Source organism: Lygodium microphyllum, chromosome 10, assembly GCF_053477565.2.
Source record: "Lygodium microphyllum isolate KBCC chromosome 10, Lygodium_microphyllum_v1.1.10, whole genome shotgun sequence".
In the NCBI taxonomy this organism is placed as follows: Eukaryota; Viridiplantae; Streptophyta; class Polypodiopsida; order Schizaeales; family Lygodiaceae; genus Lygodium; species Lygodium microphyllum.
In genome coordinates this window covers 56,094,120-56,107,614 of record NC_141144.1, presented here as the reverse complement: position 1 = coordinate 56,107,614, position 13,495 = coordinate 56,094,120, and the positions used below count along the sequence as shown (strand labels likewise).

Below are 13,495 nucleotides of genomic sequence, written 5' to 3'. Positions count from 1 at the left end.
TATGTATGCAAATGGGTATGGTTTTCACTGCAGCTCTGAAACTATACATTGCATCAGGTTATGATCATAAGAGACTGATTTCCGAGTGCTGGTTTTCAGTGTATGATCATTAGTTTCAGTGGCATTCAGCTGGTTCTATGGACAGCAGCATGTGTATTGACAATTCAGCCATGGTTTTGGCTCAGTTTATGCTTTACTGTGGTTGTATAGTCAACACTGTTGAGAAACAAGAGTTTGAGATGCATCCGATGAGTTTCTAGCAACAGCTCTGAACTATTGTTGACTTTATGCTATGTTTATGCTGGCTGGAAATTTTCAAGAAATGGCGGGCATATGAGATAGTTAGCCAGCAGTGGCCAATGTTGTGTTGACTATGATGCCTTGTGGAAATTCCAGTGCAGTATTGTTTACTTTGACACATTACAGTGCAATCAAGGACGATTGCAAGGATTTCAAGGGGGTGGTCTGTCACGAGGACGTGAAAATTTGATTCTTTGCTTATGTTTAATTGACATTTGATTAAAGGATTAATCAAATGTGCAATTAAAAGATACACATGTGTTGCACATGTGAGGTGCAAGCTCCTTTTTTTTACAGTTGAAGGCCCAAGGACCCTGTGAAAAAGATGGGTGTCAAGGCAAAAGTTGTAACAAGTTATACTTGTTAGGTTCTTAGGTGAACTATGGTGTCAGTTTGCCCCTAGGACCGTTATTGGCCATTAAGTGTCAGTGGAGACACTAGGGCCTAGGCATTAATTAATGGATTAATGCATGTCCAAGGGTCAATTAATGCATGGGACCACTTTGGGTTGCAAATGGCCTAGCCAATTAATTTTTGGATGGGCAAGGTCAATTTTTTGGGCATGGATTAAGGGCTGAATTAATTTTCAGAATTAATTAATTCTGAAATTTAATTAAATGGCTGAAAATTGCTGAAAATGAATTAAGAAAGCTGCCACTTGGCAAAACTTTCCCATGCAAGTGGGGGAAAGGCTAAATAGGGCTGAAGGAAGAGGGAAATCTCGTTTTTTCATTTTGGAGCTAATGGGAAGAGGTGTTGGACTGTTGCTGCCAGCTTTTGGGGCCATTTCCTAGCCATTGGAAACCATTTTGGTAATGGAGATTGCATATTCTTGGCTCGGCAAGCTGGCAATTACTGCTGATGCACTTTCTCCTGAAAATCACAGTCTTTGATGCTTCTATTGTTGTTGGTGCATTCGTTTGGGGCTGGTACAGCAGGGCAGCAGCAAATTTTGATCAATTCTTCGCGACAAAACTCAGAATTTTCTCTCTCTACAACATTCTCTCATCTCCTTCAGCCTATGCTCAGTCATTCTCAACAATTCTTAGCCATTCGGAGGAGATCTCAGCCATTTTTGGTGGGCTGATCTGTAATTTCTGCAGTAAACCCTAATTTACAGCAAAAATTAGGATTTAGCAGCCACCTTGGGATCCGTGCCAGAGATTGAAGGCTCAAGGGACTGAAATCAGCAGCTGATAATTGAATATTATCAAGGGATTTCAGGAGCCAGCCCATCCTGAATTGATTTGGGGCAACACTTGGCCAGCCAAGGGTCAAATTGGAGAAGAAGTCCTGGGTGAATCAAGGGGCAAATGACCCAAAAGGCTTGCTGGTCATTTATGACAACAAGAGCAATTGGTTAGCATGAGGAGATTGAAGAATCTCAAGTTGTACTCCTTCCAATTGAATGAAAGCTAAAGAAATACTGCAAGGGGCGCCAGTTTTGGGGCCAACAAGGAGTCTATTGCCCAAGAATGTTATGGTAAAGTGTGTATTTCATTTTATGTGCATTTATTTATTGTTGTAATTCACTCTTAAATCAGGTTATTACCACCCATTCCAAGAAAAAAGGCTGGTTTCACCATGCTTGCTGTAAATGGCAGGACAGACCTATTACAGCAAGTTGCTGCTGCTCCATATGCTCTTGAACAGCAGGGTATTGATGAGGGTTTGCCACATGCAATGGAGGTAGCAGTTTAGTATGAAAGGGCTGGTGTAAATGCAGCAAAAACAATCCTAAGATGGATGTTACAAACTCTCCAGGAGAGTAAAATGGATGCCCCATTACCTCAGTGTACTAGACGGGCTGCTAGACATGCAGCACATGATGCAGGAGGGGCACATTTGGCTGATATAACAAAAGTAGATGATTGTGATGAGCATGCGTTTATGAGCTCACTGTTGGATGATGATGAGCCTACTTCCTTGGACGAAGCTCAACAAGTTGTACATTGTAGACTCCATTGCCACTCACTCTACATGGGATCTTGTAGATCTACCACCTGGGAAGAAGGCCATTGGTACTAAGTGGGTTTTCAAACTCAAACGTAAAGTTGATGGTACAATTGACAAGTACAAGACATGGTCGCAAAAAGCTATGCGCAGAAAGGCATAGACTGAGGAAACTTTTGCTCCTCCATCCCATACGAGTACGGTGAGATGTGTGATTGCAATGGCTGCACATTATGGTTAGAAAGTACATTTGTTGGATATTAAAACAACATTCTTGAATGGGGATTTGCATGAAGATGTTTATCTGTCTCCACGTCCAAGGTTTGAGATTAAAGGGAAAGAGCACATGGTATGCAAGTTGCATAAAACTCTTTATGGTCTTAAACACGCTCCTCGTGCATGGTACTCTAAAATTGACGCCTATTTGGTCGGTAAAGGGTTCAAAAATAGTCCAACTACTCCCACTCTATACATTAAGAATGAAGGGGAGGACTTGCTGATTATTATTCTTTACATAAATGGCATACTGCTCACTAGACCTATAAAGGGAAAATTTACAAAATTTAAGGTTGAATTGAAACATGCATTTGCTATGTCAGATATGGGTTGTATACACTATAATTTGGGGATTCAATTCACCCAAAATCGACATGGTATCATCATGTCAATCACAATATGTGGATAAGCTGCTACATAGGTTTAATATGCAAGATTGCAAACCTATGTGAACTCCTATGGAGCTAGACTTAAAGTTGTCTATGCATAATGGTGAAAAGATGTCTGATATTACAATTTACAACCAAGTTGTTGGCTGTCTTATTTATCTTTGCAACACATCCCATGACATTCAATATGCCGTATCTCAATTGAGCAAGTATATGCACGGTCCACGGACCATACATTGACAAATTGTTAAGTGAATCTTCAAATATTTGCAAGGTACTTAGTCACATGCATTATTATTTCCCCGGCGGGTGGGGGTGGTGGTGTGCCGGGGACTTGTATATACAAGCTTACAATGATTCAAATTGGGCTAGAGATGCAGATACTAGGATGTCTACTAGCAGACACTGTTTCTTTCTAGGCCACTTATGCATTTCATGGCTAAGTAAAAAAACAGCCTACAATGGCTCAAACCTATGTGAACTCCTATGGAGCTAGACTTAAAGTTGTCTATGCATGATGGTGAAAAGATGTCTGATATTACAATTTACAACCAAGTTGTTGGCTGTCTTATTTATCTTTGCAACACATCCCATGACATTCAATATGCAGTATCTCAATTGAGCAAGTATATGCACGGTCCACGGACCATACATTGACAAATTATTAAGTGAATCTTCAAATATTTGCAAGGTACTTAGTCACGTGCATTATTATTTCCCCGGCGGGTGGGGGTGGTGGTGTGCGGGGGACTTGTATATACAAGCTTACAATGATTCAAATTGGGCTAGAGATGCAGATACTAGGATGTCTACTAGCAGACACTGTTTCTTTCTAGGCCGCTTATGCATTTCATGGCTAAGTAAAAAAACAGCCTACAATGGCTACCTCCTCTTGTGAGGCTGAGTACAAGGCAGTCTTCACCACATCAATGGAATGTGTATGGTTCCATAGATTATTGGCCGATCTACTAATTTCTTTGTAGGGTCCTACACCCATTTTTTCTGACAGTCTGAGTGCTATTGCAGTGGCACAGAATCCTGTGTTTCATGCTTCTGCGAAACACATTGAGGTACATTACCATTATGTCACAAAGAGATGCGATGCAAGAAAGATTAGTTTGATGTACGTCCCTACACAAGAGAATGTTGTAGACATTTTCACCAAAGCACTTCCTTGTGAGAAGTTTGAGGCTTTTCGAAAGTCATTGAACTTACTACCCTTTGGTGATTGATCTTCCTATACTTCTAACACATTGGTACTACAGGGGGATGTTAGAATTTGCTAATTCTATGGGCAGTGCCCAATGTTTTAGTTTGTTTGTTTGTAGTGGGAACATAACTACATTAGTAAGTTGTGTCACCATTTCCGGAGTTAGTTCTAGAGTTAAATTAACTCTAGTTGAGTTAGGGATAGATCTAACTTACTTAAGACCTATTGTACTTTCATTCTATTATTCTAGCGCTTGCATCTTTTGATTGTGGTACTGCTGCCCACTCTTGCTCATTGTCTTAAGTTCACACACACACACACACTCTCTCTCTCTCTCTCTCTCTCTCTCTCTCTCTCTCTCTCTCTCTCCATTTCCAACACACATGCTGTGTAATACTCTGCAATAGTGCAACAATTACTGCAGGTCTAAATCCTGGCTGAAATTGGATCACTAAGGTATAGCAGCAAGCACTACACATAGCAATATTGTGACCAATACTTGTGAATGCATTCATACTAGGGAGAACATTCATTTACAAATATAGATGAACCAGTATCACCAGGAAAACAAGATGACACCCGGTGGAGGAACAATCCTTCCAAACCCCAAGAAAGCTCTACCAGAGATGTGGAGATGATTCACTCACACCCACAAGCATCAAACGAGCTCTAAGGTCGCAAAAACACTGAAGACAATGTGTATACAAAAGTCATCACCGGTGGCACCTGAATTGGGAAAAGAGATGGAATGCATTAAGAAGGACATGCATACATGGGCTGATGTAGTTGAAGGGCAAGATAGAAGATAGAAACAATAGAGAATGTGATTAAAGAGAATGATCAATGGATTGAGGTTGCAAAAAAGAACAAAGGGGGACATGTGATCAAAGAGAAAGTAATGAATGCAACCGTAGAAGAAGCAAGATGGAAAATCCGAGCACTCCAAATTCGTGCAGTAGGATGGGCTGAAAAAGGCACTTCACAAGAAGATGCAAGAGCCTTGAGTAAGAAAATGGGGACAAAATACATATCCATTCTAGATGCATGGAGACTGGGAACCCCGATGGATAAGAGAGGGTGTAGCCTTATGCTGAAATTTGAAAACATGAACAAGAAAAAAGCCTTCCTCACAAAACAAGGGGCCCTCAAGGGAGAGAAAGTATACCTTGATGAGGATTTGACACCTACTCAACTAGAACATAGGAAAGCTAGCATGCCCAAGATATTGGAGGACGTAAGAAGAAAAGTATGCAATGTACACAGATGATAGGGTGATTATTGCAAAACATCAATCACAATGACAGTGCATGGCCTATGGCACACTTAGGACATTAGTGTGGAACTACAATGGAGCACTATGTTTGGATGCTGGATATTTTGAGGACAATTTTCAAGATATGGACATAGCCATGTATACAAAAACGGACCAATCCAAGGGAGCCAATTGCTAGATGTTCGGGGATACGTATAGGAAACTGCATTCTGTACACAAGCTAGAAAGTCTGGTGGCACTAGGGGATCTAGGGGTATGGCTATACTTTTTTGAGAGGGTCTTAGAGATATTATGCAGGTGATACACAAAAATGAAGATACACGACACATGTGGTCATAATAGACATAGGGAGACTACATTACATTTTCATTGCCATATGCTACTTTCCACCAACAAACTCAAGCTATGCTTCATGAGATGGGTCACCATTTGACACATTATACAAGGATATCGTGAGATATGCCAACTTGGGAGATGTACTCTTGACAGGGGATTTTAATACTCGGATTGGGACCAAACAAAGTGACTTTTACATATAAGAAGACACCATGTTCAAAGAGATCCATGCACATGAGATGGGCTTACATAGGATGGCCTAGGACAAAGAAGTGAGCATCTATGGGACACACTTGCTAGCTTTAGGAAGTGCATATAGGTTAGTCATTTCCAATGGCCTCTCATGCTAGCCAAGATCAAATGCCCTGACATGTTGAACCATAAGCGAGGGGCAAGTATAGTGGACTACCTAATAGGATCCCCATCACTAATACCAAACATCAGGAACTTCAAGATCTCAAGAAGACCATTTGGGATATCAATACATCATGCCATCTTGACCTTTACAGTCTATTGTGGGCACATGAGAGAGAGAGTACCATATCTCCCCAAGCACCCCAGATATCACTTTGCTAAGGAAACTTTACATATGTATAGTGGCTCTATCCATGGCAGGTTATAGATGCTACATTTGAGTAGATCCCTAGAAGAATGCACAAGATTTGGCAGAAGCCCTACAAACTTCAACTATGTATGCATTCCCACACACCTTGCCCCCATGCAAACCCCCATGCTCTACGGCTCCCCAAAATGGCTAGCATGATGATGAGTGCAAGACCACTCACTCATACACTACTAAAGAGAGAGATCGCTTTGGGCACTCAAAACACATTGCCATAGAAGGATGCTCTTTAGATGCCTTGTGCAAAAGAAGAAGTGAGACCACATGGCAAAAATTGAGACACAGATATACCAACTAATTTTGGGACAAGATAGCAAAACAGCATGGAGAAATTTTTACAAGAGACAGTCGCCCCATACAAATTACATCACCTAATACTTGGTTCCATTATGGGAAACAAATATCCATAGGCCCCAAAGGTCCATAGGCCAACAAGATGGTCCCTCACCAATAACATGGTCAAAGAGGCGATCTATAGACTACAAAATGGGAGGGCACAAGATGAGGATGGTCTAGTTGCAGAGCATTTCTCAAATGCATGTGACACATTGGCATCCATATTGGCATGTAGACTCACAAGGGCTCGCAACATCACTTGGATACATTATACACCTTTTGCAGAGATAGAGATCTCACAACGAATATTGGAAAACCCGAAGTCATGGTATTCAACAATTCCGCAACATGTCTAACCCGATCTATGTATCAATTTACCTTTGGGGGAGATGTAGTGGAGCATGTGAAAGAATATGTATACATGGGAGTCACTTTCTCTAGCACCGGTTTTTCACTGAGGGGGACAACTAAGGCCCAATTGACACAAGGCTATGCAACCCTACGAGCCCTTGAGAGCCAATGTACCCACGTACAATTTCAAGAACCTTGCACCAAACCATGGTTGTTTGACACTCTAGTCACACCTACTCTTTTGTATGGAATTGAGGTTTGAGGTTGCAACTTATATCATAGACGATTGAGCCCACTTGTTCACCAGACTGGCCTAGAGAGAGACCACTATGAAGGCTAGGACCGCATGGAGAGGCCATTGACAATGATGATATCATGCACGATTATGAGTAAGCCCTCCACCCCACCCGCTATCACTAGAGCAAAATTAAGTGCAACACCTACAATTGTAGAGACATTGTTTAGAGTAGTGACTTTCTTATACCAACTCGAATGCGCTTATATAGATTGGACATCAACAGGCTCTTAACCTTTGACTATAGCTTAGATGGTTCTACACTCCCCTTAGCTGATTTGAGCCACATTCAATCATTAGAGCCAATGTCCTAAGAGTTGAGAAAGAGAGTACTTGGATTCAGTTGCCTCTCCCTATAGGACCAAAGATGGAGTTTAACCGGAGCCACTCTCTTTGAGGATCGACCACAATATATGAATACACACCTCTCCCACGATATACACGCTGCTATTGAACATATGTGCAACTCCTCCCATCACTCAAGATAGAGACAAGTAAATGGACAAATATTCCAGTAAAAATTTGGATACACCAATTCTATGGCAAAGAACTTGAGACACAAGAACACTATATATGTAGATGTATAATGTACTATGACATACAAGGAAGAAATCGTTCTCTCTTTCGTAAGGGCTTTAGACCCCTCCACCGTGTCATGGAATACGAGGACCAGAGATGTCTAGGGCCTTTTCCCCCTAGAGCTTCAGAGGTGCCACATAGCACTGCTACAAGACAAGGCCCATTTGCCCAAAGGGACCCAAGTAGAGAGTAGCGACAGATTTCTTCCATAGACTAAACACCCTACACACTACTTGCTCAATAGACATACCTTCATCTTGCCAAACTCGACCTACCCCACATCGCAAAGTCATACTAGACAAGGCCATTGCACTTTGCCAAGCCCGGCAACCTCGGCCACCTGTTTGACAACTAAGGAGTCCACACCATAGTCAAATCAAAGCTATCATTGCGAGACACAAGAAACTCACCCCTAGACACATTAGCAAAGTGGCTGTGGACCACATCGTAGCTAGAATCATGTGTTGTCCTCCAAATATAAAGAGGAGATACTATAGATATTTTGTACATACAATTCTAGGCATTGAGATCTTTATATTTTGGATGTTAGACTATCCTAGGATGTTTTTTTTCCTTTCACTTTTCATGAGATGACACTAGACACGGATTGTAATTTGGTTTTGTTTCATAGGCCATGTTGGCCTTTTGTAGACGCTAATATTTCTTTCCTTCCTTCTCTGTGGGTGTATGTGTGAGCATGCGCATAATCCAATGGCTACCCTAGTGTAAGCCACATATTTTATTATTGCAAGGACCCAAGTTTGAAACTCCCTTTTTCTATACCTACACTAACTGACTATACAAAATATAGGAGTTGAACCCAAGACCTAAGAGTCACCACATGTTCAACTTAACCAATTGAGCGACACTTGTTTGCTCTCTCTCTCTCTCTCTCTCTCTCTCTCTCTCTCTCTCTCTCTCTCTCTCTCTCTCAATATTGATGAATTGAAATATTTACAAAGGTCCCTCTGGCCAACCAAGCAAACTCAAAGATAGATAGATGACTACACATGGAGCCAAAAGGCTGCAAAAAACAAAGGGCTACAAGAATAGAAGAAGGGAATCACAAAGCAAGCACCACTAGAGTGGTCTCCACTTACATTGATAAGCCTAAGGACCCACTCACTCGACTTTGTCAACAAGTTTGGAAAACATGTCAAATGCCATCCGATTGGAAGATTGCAATGCCTCAATTACTACCGAACATTCCTTTCCCTCAAGCTCTACAACAATGGAGACCCATTTTTGTTTTAGAATCATTGTATAAAATGTGACACGCAAGAAGTGACTCCAATAGAACTCCATCTTTAATCCTAGAGAAAGTAGTGGATGAGTCCATGTCCTCTTTGTCTTAGTCATCAAGATATCAGCTCTAATCAGCTAAGAGAAAGTGTAGAGCAATCATTTGTACCAAGTTGGAGTTGGCCCTCCATGAGTTGTATTATTTGTTTGGTCAAAGGGGACTTTGTTTCTTAACCCTCCTTGTTGCACATATTCATGTGTGACCCCTCAGCTCATTTGGGTTGTCATTCCTCAATATGTTGATGAGTATCAACACACGGGGTATTTACGATTTTTCTCCCACACTTTTTGCCTTCAACAAGAAAGTCCCAGACCATTGTCCTGCATTTCAGATCAGCCAGTTTTTGGCACTCCTACAAGTTGTCCAAATTGTGCACCTAAGCTCATTTATAAATTCACTCATACATGCTTCTTATTCCATTCAGTATTTTTTGCCTTCAGCCTAGGGGCCCTTGCTTCATCATTCTACATCTATATTCATCTCTCTCTCCATTGCTGTCCACTCTCTTCTTACTGTGCCTCTAATGATTAATCTGTACAAAGGTTTCTCTTTCATTTCCATTACACTATGCATTACTTGATGAAGGCAACATTCATGGACATGTATGTAATGATCTGAGTCTTATGGATCACATTAGCCTGTGAATATGGCTGTCTTTCTTTATTTCCCTTTTTCACATGTGCTACAGTTCCTTTTCTTTGTGCAGCTGGCACTCTGGCTGGAATAGGCCACATTGTCATGATAACTTTTTTGGGGACCCTTTGGAGATATTTCCAGCAGTCCTAAGCATAGCTTGTGTTTTGCACCATCCCCTTGGAACACAATAAAGTTGAACCAATCTACATCCATTTACGCTTCTTAAATTGAAAGACATAAGCATTGCACCATGATATTGCCTCTTCTAGGAAATGGGATCTTGTTGCCACTCTTCAAGCTTGCAACATTGGAACAATTTCCAAAGCTTAGTTATCAATGATCAAAACCCCCAGCCCAACCTTATGCCTACCCTTAAATCACATCATGGAGTATCATGTGTTTTGTTAACCACATGAAGCACAGGATCATTTCTTATACAGCAGGCCACCAACATTCCTTGGAAGTATATATCCCCCCCTCCTTCCTTCCCACGGTGGTTATTTCCTCCTCCTCTACTTCTTTGGCCTAATGTTATCAATAAGCTAGACACCTTGTTGAGTGGCCAGTAAGAGTATTCTAGTAGTAGCAAACCTTGTTGAGTGGCCAGCAAGGCTTGTAACATAGACCCCACATTTAGGCTACTACTGCCAACCTAAAGGATGCAGATCTTGATTTACGCTGATTTAGTGCATCATTCCTTGCACCCTAGTTCATAGAAGATGTGCTCAAACCATACCCCAGCTGTAAAAGGATCTGCAGCATTCTTTTAGCTTCACAAGGACATGGGCCTCAGTTTGTCGTGCCCAAATCCTGACCCTTGGATTTGCTAATCAGCAACAGTTGTCGACATGGATTAATGTGCCAATCCTCCATTATATCCCACCTTAAATAACAATTGTGATGTGCAATCGCATCAGCAACATACATGGAAACATCAAGGATTTACACCAGATGAAAGTGATAGACTCGAAAAATGATACAGAAAGAAACATGTTATTCTTGTGGTGATTCATTTTCTTCAAGTAGAAACATGAGATAACGACATGGAAATTCAATTTTTCATGCAAATCATCAGTGTAAGACCCAGCAAGCAAATAACCTTCAAGGTCTGCACAATGAAATTCTTTTTAGGTTATTCATAACTCACATTGCAATGGCACCATCTGATATATCATGTGCTGACTATGGTGTTATATGGTCCATGTGTTTTACTTGTGTCCGCTTCATCCTTAACAGCAGGCTAATCCAACATCGTAAAGTACTCAAATCAACTAAGCTAATCAAGAATTCCTTTTGAGCTTAGCAATATAGTCAAAGGGAAACAAAATCTCTTCTTTACTGAAGCTACACCAAGTCTACACACCAAAACTTGACAGTAGTAGTCGTAGCACCCTTGTCATTATTACTTTTATACATATCTTTATGCTTGATCATTACAATTGTTCACAGTGATTATTAACAGAAGTGTCACATGCTCCACTCTATTTTATAGTTTATCATATGCAGTAGAAAACTCAAGCATGTACCAGTCCAAGCTAGCTAAAGTGACTAGATGAAAACCTTTCAATGCTCCCAGGCCAAAGTGTCAGAGTGCCGGGCATTGCACTATATCCATTGATTAAATCGTTGTTAACTGTGATCTGATCCTCTGTGATTGTAGATAGCTCTGCAGCTTTTAACTCATCTAGCTTGTCAGCAATAGTTGTGGCAAGGGAGAGAAGCATGATTGGTTTCGAGAAAACCTTCAAAAACATGAAATTGCATTAAAAGATAGCCAGGCAGATTTGAAAAAAATCAAAAAGTATGCTTGCTAGAAGAGAAAAGAACCAAACCAGCTATATACAAGTCCTGCAAGAATACATGATATACCAGAGATAGGTTAGAATATCCACACAATCTATAGCTTGACAACCTCTTATTTAAGAAGCACATGGATCGATGTTTTGACAACCAGTGTCCAGATATGCTGATTTTAAACAAAAACTCATGTAATCATTGTTCATGTTGTGCACCTTAGCCACTTATCGAACAGTGAACTGGATAGGGTTTTCTAACCCATATCAGTCTGTTAAAATGGCAATAGAAGAAGGAATGAAGATATGAACTCAGAAGCTGAAGAATCCCCATAGACGATAGAAGCAATGAGCACGATACGATGTGGCAACCCTAAGCAAGTGCAAGATGCACAAGGGAGGGTGCTGCTAACTTTCCAGCAAATGATGAATTAATTGTTTCGTCCATATTTGGGAAAGCTCTATTGAGAAACCCTTCAGCCGTGGTTTGTGTTTTTGTGTTTCTGCGTTTTGCGTTTAGGGTTTGCAGCCCCAAAAAGGGGCACCATCCTAGACTAACTGTGCCTGTTTATAGGCCACTCTCTCACATTCTTTACGGCTGATTCATTCAGTCCGCCACCTCCTCTCTCCAACCTCTCCACTGCCCTCACACCCCTTCGATAGGACATTGCAGTTCGTGGTTCGTGGCTGTCTTCGTCATCTTCCTTGTGCTACGGCACCCTTGTTCCCTTGTGTCACATTCACTCCATGATTCAGAACTTCATCCTTCCATTCACCAGAGTTTCTTCTCTCTTCTCTTCTCTTCTCCATGTTTGCCGAGTTCACTCCGTGTTCCTCCCCGCAAACCCTAATGTCTCCCTGGTATGTCATCTTTTGACATGGTATCAGAGCTGGATCTGCTCAAATAGTGACAAAGATCCTCCACTCTACTGACAGCAAAGACCGGTGGCGGGTTCGACATCCACTTCTCTTCTTCTTCCGCTGCATATAAATCTCGTTTTTGCAGGTTTCAGGTGTTTTCAGCTTGCTGCCCACACCCCTTTCGTAGAGGACATCACAATCCCAGGTGTCCCTTGCTTTCATCTATAGTCTAGCGCCTGTTTCCGGCCTTCCACCCACAGTTTGCAACTATTTACAACAGAGCGACTGTTACTAATCACTCTCCATTCAGAAAACAATCTCGTTTTTGCAGATTTCAGGTATTTCAGCTTGTTGCCCACACCCCGGACGCGGAGGACATTGCGGTCCAAGCTGGCCATTGCTGTCTACAACAGTCTGGCGCCGCCTGTTTCCAAACTATCACACACTGTTCAGAGCTGATTTTAGCATGCTGACTGCTACTACTGGTTTTTCCTACATTTTTAGTCTCTCTCTCCTGCAGCCAGCTTTTGCTGCTTTCTCCCTCCTGCAGCCTGCATTTTTAGTATTTCTCTCTCCTCACCTGCGTTTGCTGTTTTCTCTCCTGCACTCTGCGTTTTTAGTCTTTCTCTCTCCTCACCTACGTTTTTAGTCTTTCTCTCTCCTACAGTCTACGTTTTTAGTCTCTCTCCTCACCTACTTTTTTAGTCTCTCTCTCTCCTCACCTGCATTTTTCTATTGGTTGCAATCTCTTACTGCTAGTAGCATCCTCCTCCCATTGGGAGCTCACTTCCATCCCTTCCATTCCCTCCTAGCCCTTGAGGCAGACATTGTAGTTCATGGTTCATATCTGACCTCTTCCTTCTTCAACAAGGCACACTGGTACCCATGGCTTCTTTACTAACAGATGACCAAACTACTGGATACTCCTACTGTCAGATGACTCAGAAGAAGACTATCAAGAAAACCGTTCTCCTCTGTGAGC

The 13,495-nt window shown here is 41.6% G+C and overlaps 1 protein-coding gene across 1 annotated transcript in view; it reads right to left on the bottom strand.

Annotated features, from left to right (window-relative positions):
* Nucleotides 1–13,495, bottom strand: part of LOC148030022 (SEC14 cytosolic factor family protein / phosphoglyceride transfer family protein) — a 132,715-nt gene that overhangs the window by 86,679 nt on the left and 32,541 nt on the right. The window contains exon 2 of the mRNA XM_087686286.1: nt 11,420–11,601. Within this exon, the coding sequence (XP_087542412.1) occupies nt 11,420–11,601 (182 nt within the window). The remainder of the gene's footprint in view (nt 1–11,419; nt 11,602–13,495) is intronic.